The 23,398-nt window shown below is 36.4% G+C and overlaps 1 protein-coding gene across 1 annotated transcript in view; it reads left to right on the forward strand.

Annotated features, from left to right (window-relative positions):
- The window catches only part of LOC149796387 (cyclic nucleotide-binding domain-containing protein 2-like), a 111,066-nt gene extending 90,795 nt beyond the window's left edge, over positions 1 to 20,271 (forward strand). Inside the window, exon 15 of the mRNA XM_089960343.1 lies at positions 19,729 to 20,271. Within this exon, the coding sequence (XP_089816469.1) occupies positions 19,729 to 19,926 (198 nt within the window). The 3' untranslated portion in view covers positions 19,927 to 20,271. The remainder of the gene's footprint in view (positions 1 to 19,728) is intronic.
- The last annotated feature ends 3,127 nt before the right edge of the window (positions 20,272 to 23,398 follow it).

Consider the following 23,398-nt stretch of genomic DNA (forward strand, 5'->3'; position numbering starts at 1 on the left):
CGCTGTGTTGGTTGGTCAGGTAGCAGACTAAATGACTATAAGAGAAACATGGATAGACATAAAACTAGTCTTATGGTAAATCCCCTCTCTTCTCTCTTTGTTGGTTGGTCTGCTGTCAGCCTGTCAGTTTTACCTCTCTATCTGTCTGTGTTTCTCTGTCTCTCTATATCAGTCTATCTCTGTCTGTGTGTCTCTGTCTCTGTGTCTCTGTCTCTCTCTCTCTTTGGACCATCATATTATGATGTGGGCAAAAATCCGTGAAAAATGGAAACAAAACAAAACGAGCTGTTCAGATTTTCGCCTGTGACATGCGGCGACCTATGAATGATGCTAAATGTACAGACTAACCGAATGTGAGGAACGTGTTTGATATAATAATCCCACCCCCCGTTATGGTGCTTCGGTTATCGTTATCTAGGAGATGATCGACCACGGTGATATTGCTCAGATGTAGCGAACAATACAATAAAAACTAAATATGCAATCAGTGGATGGAATAACAGTTCTGAACAAAGAAATAGTACAGGACAATACGAGCCCCCGTATGTAAAATATTACAATTGAATCAATTACATCAGTAAAATGTAAATGTACATGACATTTGAACAACACACTTTCGCTTAGAACTAGAATAATATTTATGCAAAGTGCAATTTTGTCGTTAAGTTATACCGATGAAAATAATTTAATGATAGAATCGATTTACTGATCGAACTCAAGTTGCCGGCTTGTCAACATAACCTTGTTGCTTCCGGTCCTTTCCACATCAGTATTCGTGGCGGGTCAGCGTTGCTTTATTTATTTATTGTCTGTCTGTTTGTCTATCTCTCAGTCTGTCTCCAAATTCTTCCTTTCATCATCGGTAAATTTGTGTAGCCTGTAATCCTTCTCACAGTGTATGGAGCTCATTTTCCCCTTTGTTCCTTTTCGAGACTCGCTCTTTCTATGCAACAGAATTTCTCTTTATCGTGTTTATCAGCTTCTTCAAGGCACTTGTCGTTTAAACAATTTTAACGAGAAAAGTACATTTTACTGATCTCGGAGAGAGCTTCCCTTTCCACGGAAAAACTTGAACTGCAAAGTTTCGCATGGGAAATTACTTAAAGCTTCTAATTTCTTCTGGGAAACACATACCCTCGTGTAGCTTAGCCAATCAGGATTAACCTTCTTTAACCGCTAAATTTTAAAGCTCCTCATCGAAATCAGAATAATCATCTCTGGTCCGCCTTTATTAATAACTATTATGGAAAATATCATTGTATGGTACCTCTTTCAAATTGACCAAGATTTCCCAAAAGTTGTCTCTGATTTGCCTCAATTTTGTCGTTTCCTCTACTTTACTCTACGTTAACATGTCTGTCGGACCATTATCCTAGAGGTTCCGAAATAAAATTCACTCATGCCCCGAAATAACGAGAGGTAACCATCGCAAGCTACGAATTTATTGCAAGCCTAGTCCATACGTTAATCTTAATGGTTATGTGTCACGCTGACCACGACAAAATGTGTTGCTGCAAAACATCTACAAAACATTTGCACCATTACGCCGACCAAGTGAAAGGGAAAAAAAAGAGATGGAGGATAAAAACACAATGTTATTTAAAGCATAATAATGACTTCAAAAAACTGCAAATACATTTAAATATTCGGGTTACCTGCTTTTGGATAGCCATTTCGCATTGTTGACATTCGCAACTCGTTTGGATATACGTGCCAGTGACTGAATGACTGTGCGTTAAGCGTACAAGAAGCTAACCATACTGTGTTTCTAGTGCTCTACTTTCTTCATTTATAACATCTTCAATGCTTAAATCGTAATTTTATCCCTTGTTTATACAATCAATATGAATAAAAACATACGCTCAAGAAAGGAGCATCTTATCAATATCCGAGAAGGACTGTGAATCGCGGCGATAAGTCCAGAACTACATTTTTGAAAGAGAGAGAGAGAGAGAGAGAGAGAAAGAGAGCGCGAAAGCGGAATTTGATGAAAATGTGTACCATGTTTAATTCATTTAGAAAACGGGGATTATTTATATATTTCTCGTTATTTTCTGATATCGTTATTGAAGAACTAGTAGAAATTCATCACGGACCTAGAGTATGGAGGCGATAGTCTACTGTTGAAACAATGTTTATGAATTTGATATGCCAGTTTTATTGGTATATCAAATGTTTTTGTTTATAAACGCTTCACAAGCCATGATATTTTTACTGTATTTATAATGGATATTAAGGACATACAAATAAATACAAACACGGCTTGCGATGGCAATAATGTGTTATGCTGGAGGAAGCCATGATAGCTCGGCTGGTAGAGCGTCGGATTTGTAAACCAAGAGTTGTGGGTTCAATATGCTCCCAGGCCAGCACAGGTGGTCTGCCTCATTGTGTCCTTAGGAAAGGCACCAAACTTCCATTTCGTATGCATGATGGAGGGACACTACTGCGTTTTAAGTGCCGTTAAAACAAATAAAGTGGTAAAACGAAGAAAACTAACTGATAAACATACATGCAAAATACAATCCAAATGTATCCAAAGACACATCCTCCCACCAAAACAGTTGATAACATTTATTTTATAATATATGGAAAAACTTCGACAACAAAACAGCAAACACTCAAATAGACGACAAAATCCGAATACTTGATACAACTCGAATAATTCACACAGCCGATGCAAGCTTAATTAAACGTTACGGCCTGCAACACTCGGAATCTTCTAAGTGAGCTAAAGTATCATAAATCTTCAACAGTTATTGCAAGAAAGTACATGTCACATTTGAACCATTGGGATGTAAAGAAAAATATTTATTTTTTGGAAGTGTAAGTCACTCCACAGATGTAAATGGACAGTCAAGTTTCAAAATCATCATGAGAAATGATTGGAAACTGCTTAAGTTTTGACACTTTAGTTTGTATATAATATATTGTAGCTGTCCAACAGGTGACATAGATTACAGGGTCTGATCCTGATATATCTTTGCGTGGATGTGCGGTTGGAATGTGTAGACAAGCGGTGTGTGGGAAGGAAATTCGACTTTTCTCAGAATATTTTTTAAATAAAATAAAATGCATTTCCCGAAAACAAAGCAGTCGGCTCTATATCAAAGCAACGTTTATTTGTATGTCCCTGAATTTTTATACTAGACATTGAATATCAAAGAAGTTAGAAAGAAACGTAAATTAATTCACATAGTAAAATTTTACCGTAAAATCTGACTTTCGTTCAAAGTGTCATTTTCTGTACTGAATATTTCGAGAAAAGCGGTAGAATTGTACAACAGCCCTCACTATAAAGCGCCCCGTGATAACACGGTCTCTGTTATAGCACAGTTTTGGTCAAGGATCACGTTATAAGCGACTGTCCTAACACCTATAAAGGTCATTATACAGCGTTATATTTACATAATATAGAAACATCCCATTGAAACATCCTGTAGAAACATCCTATATAAACATCATGTAGAGACATAATCAAAATCTTCTCAGCACTGAAGTACCTAAATTAAAACACTCAATTTGCTTTTTAATCCACATGAATGAAAACAGCTTTCTGATTTGACGTATGAACAATACCCTATCATGGAATATATCAGCAAAAATCTTCGATAAGGTAACTAGTAATATTTCCCAATTAAGGAAACTTAAAAAAAACAAAAAAAAAAAAACATAAGCGAATAATAATACATCATTTTATCCGGTACAGTTTTGCAACCCAACAAGACTGGCAAGGATATTTGAGCAATTATTCTAGTTTGATTAGCAATTTAAGAATCAAGCACACCATCCGTTTTCTACCCTACAAGCTATTAATAATAAGGCTTGATTCTTCCGTCCTTCTGGTGCTAGCTTCAGCATTCCACAGATCATGTTAGAAAATAATAGATTTGTAAGAACTCACACATCGAAGTGGGGGCCCCGAGTGGCCGAGTGGTCTAAAGCGCTCTTCGTTACAGATCACTGACATCTCACCTCTGTCTGCGGCGGTTCGAGCCTAAGATTCAGCCAATGTGGGTGTGTGAGAAAGCTTGCCAGTAGCTTCTCGTGGGTCGGTGGTTCTTTCCGGGGTTTTCCCGGGTTCTTCCTCCACCATTAATACTGGCCGCCATGTATAGCCTATCGTGTGCTGAAAAATGGCGTTAAACCCCACAACAACAACAACAACACATCGAAGTGTAATGTTTTGTGTTAGAAAATAATAGATTTGTAATAACTCACACATCGAAGTGTAATGTTTTGTGGTCAATACTCATTTAAGTTGTAGTGATTCATACACCGAAGTGTAAATGTTTTGTGATCGTTATTTAATTATTCGAATCTTTGCCTAATGCACATGCTAATAGCTATATATCTCACATTCTGCAGACAATCTTTGCCTAATGTACATGATAATAGCTATATATCTCACATTCTGCAGACAATCTTTGCCTAATGAACACGCTGATAGCTATATATCTCACATTCTGCAGACAATCTTTGCCCGGTATACATGCTGATAGCTATATATCTCACATTCTGCAGACAATCTTTCCCTAATTTACATGCTGATAGCTATATATCTCACATTCTGAAGACAATCTTTCCCTAATTTACATGCTGATAGCTATATATCTCACATTCTGCAGACAATCTTTCCCTAATTTACATGCTGATAGCTATATATCTCACATACTGCAGACAATCTTTGCCCAGTGTACATGCTGATAGCTATATATCTCACATTCTGCAGACAACCTTTGCCTTATGTACACGCTGATAGCTATATATCTCACATTCTGCACACGATCTTTGCACAGCTTAAAGGTTCTTCTTTTTCGTGTGTATCCTTTATCCTCTCATATTTATCTATCTATATATGTATCTATCTATCTATCTACCTACCTATCTATTTATATCTATATATCTATCTATATCTATCTATCGATCGATCGATCGATCGATCGATCGATCTATCTGTCTATCTATCTATCTATCTATCTATCTATCTATCTATCTATCTATCTATCTATCTATCTATCTATCTATCTATCTATCCATCCATCTATCTATCTAACTATCTATCTATCTATCTATCTATCAAACTGTCTGTGTGTACATGGACCGCTCCGGTGGCCTAGTGGTTAGAGCGTGCCTCGGAAGCGGAAGGTCGTGGGTTAGATCCCCGGCCGAGTCATACCAAAGACTTACAAGAATTGTACTAATAGCTGCCTCGCTTGGCGCTCAGCATTAAGAGGTTAGTGTTAGGACTGGTCGGCCTGGTGTCAGGATAATGTGACTTGGTGGGACATATGCTACATGTCTGCGGCATGATGCCCCAGTGCTAGATATCACTATAAACTGTCACACTGCAGACATCGTGCAATATGACTGAAAAACTGTTAAAGCTACGTTAAAAATCCAATCACACACACACACACATACTGTATGTATGTATGTATGTATGTATGTATGTATGTATGTATGTATGTATGTGTGTGGGGGGATGGGTGGGTGGGTGTAGGTATGTATGTATGTATCTATCTATGTATCTACACATCCACGCACACATACACGCACACACGATGACCTGTCCGTAACCAAAGTCACTAGTATTGTTTTCCGTTTCAGTAAAAATTCATGTGGATGATACCAATCTGTGACACATTCGTTTTGTTGCGCCGACTTCAATTTAAAACTATCTGAAAATTTAAATCAACTTATCTAACCCAGATAGCGTGTTAATCCTTTCTGCATTTATGTCCTAGCTGTCAACAGAGAATATTTGTCACGTTCAATGATTTTCTTATGTTGAACTTGGCTAATAGGCTGTAACAATACCAGAATATACAAAACATTATTTCCTATATCTTATATGACAGAATAAGTTACCATATCCGTCGTGCATCATGCCAATGAATCGGAGTCTTAATCAAACGCGGAGTAACTTTGATCGGCAAAAAGAGAACATCTGTTGGCGACATACTTGGCGTGGTTAAGGATTCTGGCAAATTAGCGAGAGTTCCGGGATGATAAACAAGTTCATCCTGTTCACAATTGAACTCTATTACTTTCCTGATGATATTGATCTTTTCGTTTTAATTATAAATATTCCATCTCATATGGTACAAAGGACGTCTTCGCTATTGTCAAACATCCAATTCCGAATTCACGAGGCACCTGAAGCCATATTAGGTTTATTTCCTAATACGGGTTCTCAGTAGAGTTGAAAGAGAACATGAAAACTAAGCAATATTGGAAGAAATTGAATTTCTAATGATGAATTTAAAATAGAAATAACTAGACGAAATTCGTAGTTATTTTCGTAGAATATCATTTGTTGTATAACTCAATCATGCTTTTTTAATGTGTGCGATGCAGCATGAAAAGCACCTACTGAAAACAAATCTTGTGTTCCAAAAATAAAGCCGCAATCACCGAACTGGTGTTCGATGTGGAGCAAAGAACATTACATTAGTTTTTTTTATAAAAGCTGCCGGCGGTGATTTCGCGGCTCTGGTGATATTCATATCCCTGGATGCAATTATTGCCGGCCTGGATGATTTAAGATGGGATTAGAACAATCGAGTGAAACCCGGATTGACACGCTTCCTTTTGGCATCCGCTTGTGAACGAAAAGGAGACTGTTTTGCGGTCCAGCCACCAAATAGAACATTCGTGCAAGAGCAATAATAATAATGAGGACTTTGTATAGCACCTAATCTTTAGAAGCTCTAAGTGCTTCACAACATTAGACAACACCTATAAGATAAAAAAGCATGTATACTGATATGATTACAAAAACAAACAACATGAAATTAGAAAACATAAAAAACATGCTGAGAATATTTAAGGTAGGAAACATTAGGTCTTTAAGTTTGTTCTTACAGTCGAAATAAATGAGTTATGAGAGCACTCTTGAATGGGATCACTGTGTCTTTGTATCTAAGTTCAGTGGGCAATTCATTCCACGTTGCTGGGCCCTGGTATGCAAAACAACGCTGTCCATATGACTTTGTTTTCATAGTGGGAATAATGAGTATGCGATTGTCAAAAGAGGAGCGTAAGTATCTTGCTGGTGTATACACATTGGTGAGGTCGGATAGGTATGTTGGACTAGAGTCCGACAGTGAAACGTAGCACAGAGAACAAATGTTGTGTTTGATTCTGGATCGAATGGATAGCCAGTGTAGGGTACAGAACAGCGGGGAGGTGTGCTCTGATTGTGGTACTCTGAGTATGTTCCGAGCAGCTGTGTTTTGAACTTTTTGAAGTTTCTGGAGCAGATATAGAGATGAACCAGACATAATTGATTTACATTAGTCCAGTCTTAAAAGTACTAATGAACACACAAGTGTTTTAGTGGCATTAACTGAACGATATTTGCGAATTGAGCTGATGCATCTCAGCTCAAGATATGCAGCCTTGCATATGTTCATGACATGTTGGTGCAATGCGAGAGTACTGTCCAGAGTAACACCTAGGTTTCGTACTGATTGTGTGAATTTAGTGTTAATGTTGCTGATATTTATTGTTTGCAGTAAAGGATGTGAATGAGAAAGTCTTTGTGTTGTGATCAGAATGGCCTCAGTTTTATCATCATTCATCTGCAGCTTGTTACAGGTCATCCATGATTTCACATCAGAAATGCAGAAATGCACCTCTCTACACCTTGGATGGTAGCATCAACTTCAGTTGGGTGGCTAAATTTGTATATTTGGGTGTCATCAGCGTACAATTGGTGAGACACTGGATGATGATCTATGGCACTTGAGAGCGAATGAGTAAACAGAATGAAGAGAACAGGTCCAAGAACAGACCCCTGTGGAACACCACAACATAGATCAACTGGGCTGGAGTGTATTCCATTTGCAGATACAATTTGTGCCCTGTTGACCAAGTAGGACTTGAACCACAGTAAGGCTGTATCATGAATGCCAAATACATGCTGGAGATGGTGAAGTAATATATCGTGGTCTATTGTGTCAAATGCTGCAGAAAAATCAAGGAGAGTGAGGACTGTAATCTTTCCGCTATCAAAAGCAGAGAGAATGTCATTAACTACTTTTAGAAGAGTAGTTTCAGTACTGTATCAAGGACAATATGCAGATTGTACATTGCTAAAAAAACTGTTTGAATTCAGATGAGATACAAGTTGAGATAGAACAACCTTTTCTAAGATTTTTGATATGAATGGGAGATTAGGAACTGGGCGGTAGTTCTTTAAATCGTTATGGTCTTGTGTTGGTTTCTTCAGCAGAGGCTTTACAATCCTCCGAAGTTTACCCTACTCACTGTTCCTAACAGATCAACGTATACGCTTCAGCGAGTTCGTAGATATAATTACAAACTGTGTACGTGTACAATATAATTAAGCTTTGTCCGCAGGTTTCGTACACTGCCTGTATTTACTGCCAGAACCATCCATTATCCCCCACTGGTATGGCGACAGAGCCTGCGGATAATTGTTGTGGCCGCGGTAAAGCTCATATGGGTACACTAATATCAACTTTAAAGAAGTATCCAAAGTCAATGTTGCGAATGTCTACATCCGGGAACACTAAGATCAACTTCAAAGATGTATCAATAGTCACTGCTGCGAAAGTTGACATCCGGGTTTACTAAGATCAAAGAAGTATCGATAGTTGCTGTTTCGAATGTCTGCATCCGATTGATCCACTGAAATTCGCGTATTCGAACTGGTTGCATCGTAGCCAAGCCAGACAAGTTTTATGTGTCGAGATACATGATGTAACTGGCTAGGGCAGTGAGGTCATATATGGGAAATCATGTTAGGACTGGTCAACCAGGTGTCAGGATAATGTGACTGGGTGGGACATCACGCTACATGTCCGCGGAATGATGCCCCAGTGCTAGACATCACTATAAACTGCAACACTACATACATCGTAGCGATATGACTTAAAACATTTTAAAGCTATGTTAAAAATCCAAATCACACACACACACACACACACACACACGATCTTACTGGATGTAATAATCATATGTTATTTCTCCTCTTCAATGTAACAGAGTCATCATGTGTCATGACATGTTATTGAGGATATTTAACTACATGACACATAAGGCACGCTTTCCAGGAGATTAAACTGCGTGATAAATATGAAGCGCTTTCCAGGAGATTGTGTGTGTGTGTGTGTTTGTGTGTGTGTGTGTGTGTGTGTGTGTGTGTGTGTGATTTGGAGTTTTAACTTAGCTTTACCAATGTTTCAGTCACATCGCTACGATGTCACAGTGTGGCAGTTTATAGTGATGTCTAGCACTGGGGCATCATGCCGCAGACATGTAGCATGTCACATTATCCTGACACCAGGCCGACCAGCCCTAATACTAACCTCTTAATGCTGAGCGCCAACGTGTACCAATTTTGTAGGTCTTTGGTATGACTCGGCCGGGGATCAAACCCACGACCGACTGCATCCGAGGCGGACGCTCTAACCACTAGGCCACCGGAGCGGTCAGTCCAGGAGATCAAATTACATGACAAATATGACACACCTTCCAGGAGATTTCATTACGTGACAAATATGACACACCTTCCAGGGGATTTCATTACGTGACAAATATGACACGCTTTCCAGGGGATTTCATTACGTGACAAATATAACACACCTTCCAGGGGATTAAATCCACGAAGAATATGACATGTTTTCTTTGCGCTTTAATTATATGATGAATATGAAATGTTTTCTTGGATATTTCATTACATAACGAATGTGATAAGTTTTCTTACAGATCTAATTATGAATATGGCATTTTCTTCAGAAGATTTAGTTACGTGACGAATATGGTTTAATTTTGTGTGACATTTAATTACATAACAAATATAATATGTTGTCTTGGACATTTAAGTACATGACGAATGTGACATGTTTGTCACGAGGTTAACTTCCAAAAGGTTTTATATTACGTGACTAATATGACATGTTCTGTAGGGAACTGAATTGCATTAGGAGAATGGTATGTAATATTTGAGACTGAATTGCATCAAAGCAACAATTCTACAGGAAATACATTTTAGTATTATTATTTAGAGAGCAATTCTACAGGAAATACGTTCTAGTATTTTTTTTAGACAGCAATTCTACAGGAAATACATTCTAGTATTATTATTTAGACAGCAATTCTACAGGAAATACATTCTATTATTATTATTTAGACATCAGTTCTACAGGAAATAGATTCTAGTATTATTATTTAGACATCAGTTCTATAGGAAATACATCTAGTATTATTATTTAGACATCAGTTCTATAGGAAATACATTCTAGTATTATTATTTAGACAGTAATTCTACAGGAAATACATTCTAGTATTTTTTTTAGACAGTAATTCTACAGGAAATACATTCTAGTATTTTTTTTAGACAGTAATTCTACAGGAAATACATTCTAGTATTATTATTTAGACAGCAATTCTACAAAAGACCCATTCTAGTATTATTATTTAGACAGTAATTCTACAGGAAATAAATTCTAGTATTATTATTTAGACATCAGTTCTATAGGAAATACATTTTAGTATTATTATTTAGACAGTAATTCTACAGGAAATACATTCTAGTATTATTATTTAGACAGTAATTCTACAGGAAATACATTCTAGTATTTTTTTTAGACAGCAATTCTACAGGAAATACATTCTAGTATTATTATTTAGACAGCAATTTTACACTTGATGTATTCATTGCAATTCAATACACACAGCAATTCTGCACTAGGTACATTTAGCATTATTACCTACAAACAATAATCCCAAGGCACTTGACAAGTGGTAATTAGCCGTAACTGCACATTTTACAGACTTAAGTCAGAGTGAGGTTATTTCTTGATTTAAAGCTACCTATAATTCATCCGAAAATACGTTGATTGCATTATTTGATACAAGTTAAAATGGGGGTAATGATGAGTTTAGGTATTGAAACAAATTGCAGCCACTTGCTAAAGAGTTTTTTTTTTCTTTCTTCTATAAATGACTTTAATGCAATAAGGTCAGGAAGTTTAGAAACTCTACATGATATCGGTAAAAATATAATAACTGGAAGCTTTATTACTGCTATGTTCAGACAGGAGACAAAAAAAGTATTTATTATGAACCCACATACATACTTTGCTTTCAAATGCAGCCGTTGATAGGCTTTTAACACTTACACGAACAAAAAGAGAGTCGTATTTCCGCAGAAACCACTTTTGGTGGGTAGATAATTGACATACTTCATTTAAGAGGCTAATATCGATCGTGATATCAACAGTGGATGATTCAATATTCAGGCTCCTGTATTTGCCTGACTGTCAGGGCAGATTCACTTCTAGTGTTTAATCCATCTGAATTATTAAGTTAGACTGTAACAATTGTGCTTGCACTTTCGAGTTCGTCAGTAGAAAATCCACTCACTGACGCAAGATGATTTTCTAGCTAGTCTCTAAACCCACATGGAGGATAACCACATACTTTATCTAGGTTTTAGTGACTTTCCCAATAGTCTCTAAACTCGCCTGAACTTAACATGTAATTTCCAGACCCAACATACAGGTGGTTCCTAGAATACCTGAACTGACAATATGGTTCCCAGTCTTAGCACACTGGTGGTTCCTAGAATACACGAGTTTAACATTTCCCTACCAGACGGAACATCCATTACAATTACAATAGAAAGCAAATTCAATGTATTAACTTAAGTACCGTCATTCCTACATTATATTTGGGACATGTGAAGGATAAGGGCCATTGCATTTCGTTTCTATTGAAGCCATTTAGTGTGCACTTACACTGTCTGATTCCTATATCCTTTACAGTGATTCCGAATATGATTTTAAGTCATAATTTACTATGGCATTGATTTCAGCATAACGCTTACTTCATCTCTTTATTATCAATATACATTTCTTTCAACTGTTTTGGGAAATCAGGTATTAAATGCAATAAATATGGTTCCTGATCTAGACAATAATGTTAGTAAATGAGCTCCAACTACCAATTAATAGTTTGAATACCAATTACTAGTCTGAATAACAATCAATAGTCTGAATACCACTTAATATTTTGAATACCAATTAATGGTCTGCATACCAATTAATAATTTAAATACCAATTAATGGTCTGAATGCCAATTGATATTTTGAATACCAATCAATAGTCTGAATACCAATTAATAGTCTTAATACCAATTAATAGTCTGAATAACAATTAATAGTCTGAATACCAATTAATAGTTTGAATACTAATTATTAGTCTGAATACCAATTAATAGTTTGAATAACAATCAATGGTTTGCATGTCAATTAATAGTTTGAATACCAGTTAATGGTCTGAATACCAATTGATATTTTGAATACCAATCAATAGTCTGAATACCAATTAATAGTCTTAATACCAATTAATAGTCTGAATACCAATCAAAATTCTGAATACCAATTAATAGTCTGAATAACAATCAAGGGTTTGCATACCAATTAATGGTCTGAATACCAATTAATAGTTTGAATACCAATGAATAGTCTGAATACCAATTAATAGTCTTAATACCAATTAATATTCTTAATACCAATGAATAGTCTGAATATCAATTAATAGTCTGAATACCAATCAAAATTCTGAATACCAATTAATACCTTGAATACCAATCAATAGTCTGAATACCAATTAATAGTCTAAATACAAATTGATAGTCTGATTACCAGTCAGTAGTCTGAATACCAATTAATAGTTTGAATATCAATCAACAGTCTGAATACTAATTAATAGTCTGAATACCAATCAACAGTCTGAATACCAATTAATGGTCTGAATACAAATTAATAGTTTGAATACAAATCAATACTCTGAATGCCAATTAATAGTCTGAATACAAATTAATAGTCTGATTACCAGTCAATAGTCTGAATACCAATTAATAGTTTGAATACAAATCAACAGTCTGAATACCAATTAATAGTCTGAATACGAAGTAATAGTCTGATTACCAGTCAATAGTCTGAATACCAATTAATAGTTTGAATACCAATCAACAGTCTGAATGTTAATTAATAGTTTGAATACAAATCAATAGTCTGAATACCAGATAATGGTTTGAATACCAATCAATAGCCTGAATACCAATTATTAGTCTGAATACCAATTAATAGTTTGAATACCAATCTATAGCCTGAATACCAATTAATAGTCTGAATACCAATCAATTGTCTGAATACCCATTAATAGTTTCAATTGATCGTTTTAACTCTAAGTAACAGTAACTGTGAAGTAGAAAAAGTATCATCTTCGGTATTCTCCTTATTAAAGTGGGTATACTTGTCATCGTTCGAACATTTTGCGCTTCTTATTTCGATATTATTTGGTTTTCAATTTTATTTTATTTTCGCTGTTAATCACATTTCCAGCTCTTTTGGGAGGGGGACTGATTGCATGTGCTGTGAAAATAAAAATAAAAAATCCACTAATTTAAAACAAGGTTTGCAGTATGCAACAGCTCGTAGAAATACAAGTCAAAACGAAAAAAAAACAAAAAACAGTTTCTTCTACTGTGGAAATACATTCCAAATCCTTTCTAACCCAAATCTTTGAAATGGTGAGTCATGATTTAAATTCAAGTCTGATGTTTATTACTGATTAGTATTTACGTTTAAGTCTCGAAAACAGAGACTAAAATAATTTAGCTCTTAAACCATCTGTATTGTTTCTTTAGAAAATGTTAAGAATGGAACTAAGTCTTCATCAGAAAAATTTCACGTACCAAATGAAATTCTACGTTTTTTAAACTGGAAGGTTGTACACGGTATATGATCAAATTCACAGCCTGGGAACGTGTAATTAAAAGGGACGAAATCCTCGGACTTCTTGTAAGCATGTTATCAGTCAACAAACCATACTCGAAGCATACCGATGTGCATATTACAAACGCGAGTTAGTTCCTGTGCAGTTCTTAGGCGATCATGTTTACTAACCTAAATTAAAACTTGGTTGAAGAGGAAATGCGCTATCTCTCAATATGAGTTTTCGATATACATAGCTTTAAATTTTTTTCTATGGAAGTTATCATCTGATTGAACAGAGGTGCCACAAGGTTGTAAAGTAGAAGCATTATCATTTGTTAACGGAGGGGATAATTGAATGTTTAACGTTATTAAAACAGTTAATTTGTTAATAACTCTGATATAATATCCATAATCTACCAGTTGTTGTATTTCGGGTTAAACGAAATTTTTAAAATCTAAAATAAGCGACACTTCTATAAATTCGAATCAATTAAAATATTTTGATTCTGAACAAATTAACCCGTGCGAGATGCAGTGTTTGTTCGTAGAAGTTATGGTACCAGTCTGGTAATACCATTTTACACTTCCCAAACGGAATGAATCAGCTGCTTCAAACTGAAGAATCTGAAGCATGCATATTATATATTTTTTATTTATATTTTTATTATATGTATGGCGTCACTCAGTTTGCACTGTGGATGATAAAATGCTGCAACTATCACAGCATGTTTGTCAAATGAAACATTATTTCTTTCTTGAAATCAATTTCTTGAACGATAAAGAACTTAGTATTTCAGACATAGGTATTATATCGTTTCGTTTATCATAATATAAATACCAGACTGCAATATCATTTACTTCTATTCCTTTTCGACATATTCGTGTTCAAAAGATATTTGTAACAATCCGCCATGGAATCATCACATGCATTATACATTTTTAAGGCACCAACAAGGTCAAATCTTGGCTTTAAAGTCTTGGTAATATCTTTATTATTTCTGTCTCGTCTTTTAGTTTTGGTTTGATGACTTTAAATGACTCTGGGGTCAAATGCTTAGGTTTTGTCAAAGCAATGATTTTGCGCCGTTTTGTTGTGCTGGATCGTTTTCTTTCCGTTTTGCGAGATTTCCTGTATCTTCCCATTTAGAACTCTCTCTAGTTTCCGAGTTGTTAAATTGGTCAGAAACGTCATGAAAAACCAACATTCGTTCCATTAGTCTTATTAAACTTTGTTTACTCAAAATTTCATTCAGAGAAATATAAATAAAAGCAATCGAGACGGAACTTTACAAATATTGGTTGTTTGACAGAAATGGTATATACTAATTTGAATATCACTTAAAATATTTGTCCTCTGACGAAAATAGTCTGTACATATTGCAATGTCATTGAAAATATTAGTTCGTTTTGTTATGTCATTCAGCCCACGTATATTATACAAACAACATGAAATGTTTCCGTTGTTCATTCGTTGTAAAATTGTAAACATTACATGATATGTAACTTGCATATAACTGCATAAAAATGAATAGCACTGTCCTGTTAGGGTTTGAAGTTGAGCTTGACGTTGGAAAGCACTTCGTCGTGATCTTTTCCTATCGCGGGTCTTTTAGCTATAAAAAAGGCGTAAACGTAAAGATATTACATAAATGTACGATTTTATGTCATGCACCATACCATTGTGCATTTCATTTTGCTTACAACGGCATGACTATTTGGTGTTATATATGCGGTTAGTAACTATTTTGAGACTTTTTGTCAAGTGCTCATGGCATAGTAACTGTTTCAAAGCACTCGTCTGCTGTCAGTAGCTTAGTAACTGTTTAAAATCACTCGTCTAGTGTCAGTAGCTTAGTAACTGTTTGAAGTCACTCGTCTAGTGTTATTAGAAAGTAGCCGTCTAGTGGCAGTAGTTTAGTAACTGTTTGAAGTCACTCGTCTAGTGTTATTAGAAAGTAGCTGTCTAGTAGCAGTAGTTTAGTAACTGTCTGAAGTCACTCGTCTAGTGTTATTAGAAAGTAGCCGTCTAGTGGCAGTAGTTTAGTAACTGTTTGAAGTCACTCGTCTAGTGTTATTAGAAAGTAGCTGTCTAGTAGCAGTAGTTTAGTAACTGTCTGAAGTCACTCGTCTAGTGTTATTAGAAAGTAGCCGTCTAGTGGCAGTAGTTTAGTAACTGTTTGAAGTCACTCGTCTAGTGTTATTAGAAAGTAGCCGTCTAGTGGCAGTAGTTTAGTAACTGTTTGAAGTCACTCGTCTAGTGTTATTAGAAAGTAGCCGTCTAGTGGCAGTAGTTTAGTAACTGTTTGAAGTCACTCGTCTAGCGTTATTAGAAAGTAGCCGTCTAGTGGCAGTAGTTTAGTAACTGTTTGAAGTCACTCGTCTAGTGTTATTAGAAAGTAGCCGTCTAGTGGCAGTAGTTTAGTAGCTGTTTGAAGTCACTCGTCTAGTGTTATTAGAAAGTAGCCGTCTAGTGGCAGTAGCTTAGTAACTGTTTGAAGTCACTCGTCTAGTGTTATTAGAAAGTAGCCGTCTAGTGGCAGTAGTTTAGTAACTGTCTGAAGTCACTCGTCTAGTGTTATTAGAAAGTAGCTGTCTAGTAGCAGTAGTTTAGTAACTGTTTGAAGTCACCCGTCTAGTGGCAGTAGTTTAGTAACTGTTTGAAGTCACTCGTCTAGTGTCAGTAGTTTAGCAACTGTTTGAAAGTGCCCGTTTAGTGTCAGTAGTTTCGTAACTGTTTGAAATCACTCGTCTAGTGTCAATAGTTTAGTAACTGTTTGAAAACACTCATCTGGTGTCAGTAGTTTAGTAACTCTTTGAAAGCACTCGTCTGCTGTCAGTAGTTTAGTAACTGTTTGAAAGCACTCGTCTAGTGTCAATAGTTTAGTAGGTGTTTGAAGGTACCCGTCTAGTGTCAGTAGTTTAGTAACTGTTTGAAAGCACTCGTCTATTATCAGTAGTTTAGTAACTGTTTGAAAGCACTCCTCTAGTGTCAGTTGCTTAGTAACTGTTTGAAAACACTCGTCTAGTGTCAGTAGTTTAGTAACTGTTTGAAAGCACTCGTCTAGAGTCAGTAGTTTAATAAATATTTGAAAGCACTCGTCTAGTGTCAGTAGTTTAGCAACTGTTTGAAAGCACTCGTCTAGTGTCAGTAGTTTAGTAACTGTTTGAAGTCACTGGTCTAGTGTCAGTAGTTTAGTAACTGTTTGAAATCACTCGTCTAGTGTCAGTAGTTTAGTAACTGTCTGAAGTCACTCGTCTAGTGTTATTAGAAAGTAGCCGTCTAGTGGCAGTAGTTTAGTAACTGTTTGAAGTCACTCGTCTAGTGTCAGTAGTTTAGTAGCTGTTTGAAATCACTCGTCTAGTGTCAGTAGTTTAGTAACTGTCTGAAGTCACTCGTCTAGTGTTATTAGAAAGTAGCCGTCTAGTGTCAGTAGTTTAGTAACTGTTTAAAGTCACTCGTCTAGTGTTATTAGAAAGTAGCCGTCTAGTGGCAGTAGTTTAGTAACTGTTTGAAGTCACTCGTCTAGTGTTATTAGAAAGTAGCCGTCTAGTGGCAGTAGTTTAGTAACTGTTTGAAGTCACTCGTCTAGTGTTATTAGAAAGTAGCCGTCTAGTGGCAGTAGTTTAGTAGCTGTTTGAAGTCACTCGTCTAGTGTTATTAGAAAGTAGCCGTCTAGTGGCAGTAGTTTAGTAACTGTTTGAAGTCACTCGTCTAGTGTTATTAGAAAGTAGCCGTCTAGTGGCAGTAGTTTAGTAACTGTTTGAAGTCACTCGTCTAGTGTTATTAGAAAGTAGCCGTCTAGTGGCAGTAGTTTAGTAACTGTTTGAAGTCACTCGTCTAGTGTTATTAGAAAGTAGCCGTCTAGTGGCAGTAGTTTAGTAGCTGTTTGAAGTCACTCGTCTAGTGTTATTAGAAAGTAGCCGTCTAGTGGCAGTAGTTTAGTAACTGTTTGAAGTCACTCGTCTAGTGTTATTAGAAAGTAGCCGTCTAGTGGCAGTAGTTTAGTAACTGTTTGAAGTCACTCGTCTAGTGTTATTAGAAAGTAGCCGTCTAGTGGCAGTAGTTTAGTAACTGTTTGAAGTCACTCGTCTAGTGTTATTAGAAAGTAGCCGTCTAGTGTCAGTAGTTTAGTAACTGTTTGAAGTCACTCGTCTAGTGTCATTAGAAAGTAGCCGTCTAGTGGCAGTAGTTTAGTAGCTGTTTGAAGTCACTCGTCTAGTGTTATTAGAAAGTAGCCGTCTAGTGGCAGTAGTTTAGTAACTGTTTGAAGTCACTCGTCTAGTGTTATTAGAAAGTAGCCGTCTAGTGGCAGTAGTTTAGTAACTGTTTGAAGTCACTCGTCTAGTGTTATTAGAACGTAGCCGTCTAGTGGCAGTAGTTTAGTAACTGTTTGAAGTCACTCGTCTAGTGTTATTAGAAAGTATCCGTCTAGTGGCAGTAGTTTAGTAGCTGTTTGAAGTCACTCGACTAGTGTCAGTAGTTTAGTAACTGTTTGAAGTCACTCGTCTAGTGTTATTAGAAAGTAGCCGTCTAGTGGCAGTAGTTTAGTAACTGTTTGAAGTCACTCGTCTAGTGTTATTAGAAAGTAGCCGTCTAGTGGCAGTAGTTTAGTAACTGTTTGAAGTCACTCGTCTAGTGTTATTAGAAAGTAGCCGTCTAGTGGCAGTAGTTTAGTAGCTGTTTGAAGTCACTCGTCTAGTGTTATTAGAAAGTAGCTGTCTAGTTTCAGTAGTTTAGTAGCTGTTTGAAGTCACTCGTCTAGTGTTATTAGAACGTAGCCGTCTAGTGGCAGTACTTTAGTAACTGTTTGAAGTCACTCGTCTAGTGTTATTAGAAAGTATCCGTCTAGTGGCAGTAGTTTAGTAGCTGTTTGAAGTCACTCGACTAGTGTCAGTAGTTTAGTAACTGTTTGAAGTCACTCGTCTAGTGTTATTAGAAAGTAGCCGTCTAGTGGCAGTAGTTTAGTAGCTGTTTGAAGTCACTCGACTAGTGTCAGTAGTTTAGTAACTGTTTGAAGTCACTCGTCTAGTGTTATTAGAAAGTAGCCGTCTAGTGGCAGTAGTTTAGTAGCTGTTTGAAGTCACTCGACTAGTGTCAGTAGTTTAGTAACTGTTTGAAGTCACTCGTCTAGTGTTATTAGAAAGTAGCCGTCTAGTGGCAGTAGTTTAGTAGCTGTTTGAAGTCACTCGACTAGTGTCAGTAGTTTAGTAACTGTTTGAAGTCACTCGTCTAGTGTTATTAGAAAGTATCCGTCTAGTGTCAGTAGTTTAGTAACTGTTTGAAGTCACTCGTCTAGTGTTATTAGAAAGTAGCTGTCTAGTAGCAGTAGTTTAGTAGCTGTTTGAGGTCACTCGTCTAGTGTTATTAGAACGTAGCCGTCTAGTGGCAGTAGTTTAGTAACTGTTTTAAGTCACTCGTCTAGTGTCAGTAGTTTAGTAGCTGTTTGAAGTCACTCGTCTAGTGTTATTAGAAAGTAGCCGTCTAGTGGCAGTAGTTTAGTAACTGTTTTTAGAGCTCATGAAAGTATGTGTAGCTTATCAACTCTCTGTAGAGTTCTTGTTACGTGACTTTAACAACTGTTTGGAAAATTGTGAAGAAAGAGCAGTTTGGAACTGTAGAGTTCACGTGCAACTGACTTTAACAACTGTTTGGAAAATTAAGTTAGAGCAGTTTGGAACTAGATAAAGAGTTTCTGTCAAGTGCGAGTAGCTTAGGAACCATTTCTGCGAGTCTTTTAACTCTTTTTCCGCAGTCTTATGCAACAAATGTTTTTCTTAATACCCGGAAAGTGATTTTTCAAGGGTCGTGGTCATGTGATGACATTTAAAACATATTATGCTGTGAACAATATAATCAAAAGGTTATTTTTACGTTTGTGAGTTGTGTGCTCGTAAGTGGTCTATACTAAAAAATATACATGCCATAAAATATGTAGGCATCCTATAATTTGTGTTTGGGTTTTTGTTTTAGGTCAGCCAGGGTGCAGAGTGTGTGATGTTATCCAAGGCATTTTATGTGAAACATGCTAATGAATTGGTCAAGAAAAGAATGAGGTACAATATCCGTCCATTTCCAGACGAAGAAACATTTCAGGAAAATTTGCAGATCAAAGAAGATTGGATTCTTTATAAGAAGTGCTTGCTAGAAGATTTAACTTCTCGTTTGTAATAAAAATGGCTAACAAAGTCTTAATCAGATTAATACATATTCTACTTATTATGCCAATGTATGTATGTATGTATGTATGTATGTATGTATGTATGTATGTGTGTGTGTGTGTGTGTATGTGTGTGTGTGTGTGTGTGTGTGTGTGTACGTACAGATTAATGTAATAAATGAAGGGTTATGCTAGATGTCACTCAGTCATCTCTATTATTTTGTTTCTGCTTTCTTTGATATTTTCTTTCCTACGCACACAAAGTAGAACATATCATGTGATTGAAATGCACCCTGCCTCGTAAATGAAAGAAATACAAGCATTTATATTGCCGTTTACGATTGCGGGGAGCAAAGACGAACATACGTCTAGATCGCCTAGAAAGGAGGAACGGCATCACAATATTGACTTTAAAATATATTTCTGAAACTTTATTTCTGATTTGTTATTTTTCTTGTCTTTCTGTTTCTGCTGTGCAACGTATTTTAATGATCGGATGTGTTTGTCATGATTTGGCTTCGTATCACACTGATCATGACCTTTTAAGAAAGCAGCCCACAAACCGTCTGTACGTTCCCGCAGCAGCTTGTCTTTCTATACTTTATTTAATTTATACTTAATAAATTCCTGTTGTTTATCGCGAACAGCATATATTCCTGAAACGCTAAAACACGCAGACACAAAAATAACCGACAATATAAATGGTAGCCGTCATTTTTGAACTCTAAACACTAATGGTCAGCATTACATAATGAAATGTTTAAATTGATTTCTGCAAAAGGTTATATTCTTCAAGAGGATAATGAAAGACTATTTAAAAGGGTGCAAACATCTGCCTCGCTTGGCGCTCAACATTAACATTTTAGTGTTAGAACTGGTCGGCCTGGCATCAGGATAATGTGACTGGGTGGGACATCATGCTATATGTCCAAATCACACAACCACACACACACACACACACACACACACACGAATATGACCATCATTGTAATACCGAAAACATTTTCCTGAAGCCAGAATGATGATGATGTCCCCAATCGAATATGACCATTTTTGTAATACCGAATACATTTTCTTGAAGCCAGAATGAAGATGATGTCCCCAATCGAATATGACCATTGTTGTAATACCGAATACATTTGCTTGTACCCAGAATGATGATGATGTCCCCAATCGAATATGACCATTGTTGTAATACTGAATAAATTTTCTTGAAGCAAGAATGATGATGAAGTCCCCAATCGAATATGCCCATTGTTTTAATACCGAATAGATTTTCTTGAAGACAGAATGAAGATGATGTCCCCAACCGAATATGACCATTGTTGTAATACCGAATAAATTTTCTTGAAACAAGAATGATGATGAAGTCCACAATCGAATATGACCATTGTTTTAATACCGAATACATTTTCTTGTACCCAGAATGAAGATTATGTCCCCAATCGAATATGGCCATTGTTGAAATACCTAATATATTTACTTGAAGCCAGAATGATGATGATGTCCCCAATTTAATATGGCCATTGTTACAATACCGAATACATTTCCTTGTACTCAGAATGATGATGAGGTCCCCAATCGAATATGACCATTGTTGTAATACCGAATACATTTTCTTGAAGCCAGAATGGTGATGAAGTCCCTGATCGAAAATGACCATTGTTTAAGTATCGAATATATTTTCTTGTACCCAGAATGACGACGATGTCCCAAATTAAATATGACCATTGTTGTAATACCGAATACAGTTTCTTAAAGCCAGAATGAAGATTATGTCCCCAATCGAATATGGCCATTGTTGTAATACCAAATACATTTTCTTGAAGCCAGAATGATGACGATGTCCCCAGTCGAATATGGCCATTGTTGCAATATTGAATACATTTTCTGGTAGACAGAAAAGCACTACATTGCTGCTTAATAAACATTTCCAGCTACACCTACTTTAAAGTTAACGCTAAATAAAGGTCTCCCCTGCTTTCTCATGACGATAGCAAAATGGCGTCACTTCTCCAAAGTATTATCATCTTGGCCATAAGCTCGTTTGATATTATTGGCTTGCATGGAGTGTGTCATTCTATTTAATAAATGCCTGCTTCAGATTCATACAAGATATTTAGTGTGGCACTGAAAATATGATATTGTAACTAGTGGCGAAGGCATGAGTTAAAATATATACTCATTGGTACCACAAGATGAAATAATACGTATTAACTTAACAATTATTTTTATATATTATATACCAAACATGATCCAAAAATAAAGTTTGTAAGATTAAACAATCATCGGCATAACACTCTCACCCCCACCTCTTTCTCGTAAATTCATCTCACTTTCATAGCCTGGTCATATAAATAAATATTACGTAAGGAAGCGGTAGGATTGGGTTAACCTAACCTGTCACAGCAAATTACATTTTTATCATTCTGTGCTCATTCGCATCAGCTGCGTCCAGCAGTAGTGAAGCAGAGCACTTTACGGACAATGGGAATTAGCATTACAAGACCCCACCTGGGCACGTTTACAGACAAGATTTTTACTGGGCATGTTTAAGGACAATGGGAATTTAATATGGGGAATATTGGACCTGCATACGGAGAAGGGAAAGTTTGTTTTTTTTGTTTGTATAAGATAATAGGAATGGAACAAGTGAGGTGTCGTCAAGGTACTGGACATTGGCAACAATGTGGCATGGGGGTGACCGCAGTGGGATCAAACAGTAAACAGTGACAGCGGGGAAAAATAGAACTGGATGGAACGCTTATCGGGACTGGCGGTATTGGCGGGACATAGACATAGAACAGATACATACATACATACATTGATACATACATACATACATACATACATACATACATACATACATACATACATACATACATACATACATACATACATACATACATACATAAAAACATACATACATACATACACACATACATACATATGAGGTCCCGAGTGGCCGAGTGGTCTAAAGCGCTCTCCGTTACAGATCACTGCCATCTCACCTCTGTCTGTGTGAGTTCGAGTCTCGGATTCAGCCAATGTGGATATGTGAGAAAGATTGCCAGTAGCTTCTCGTGGGTCGGTGGTTCTTTCCGGGATTTTCCCGGGTTCTTCCTCCACCATAATACTGGCCGCCATGTATAGCCTATCGTGTGCTGAAAAATGGCGTTAAACCCTACAACAATAACAACAGCATACATACACACACACATACATACATACATACACACATACATACATACATACATACATACATACATACATACATACATACATACATACATACATACATACATACATACATATATTGATGAATATCAATCTATTACACCTAAAATATAAAACTGACTTTAAAAAAAACAATTTAGACAAGAGAGCAAATCTTTTCGAAGTAATGGAGTGGCCCTGAAAAGGACCATTGTGTTTTTTATGTTAACACCATTCCGTTAATATAAAGGCATCGCATTTGTGTTA

This window comes from Sinohyriopsis cumingii, chromosome 6, assembly GCF_028554795.1.
Source record: "Sinohyriopsis cumingii isolate HCF-2022 chromosome 6, ASM2855479v2, whole genome shotgun sequence".
Taxonomy (NCBI): domain Eukaryota; kingdom Metazoa; phylum Mollusca; class Bivalvia; order Unionida; family Unionidae; genus Sinohyriopsis; species Sinohyriopsis cumingii.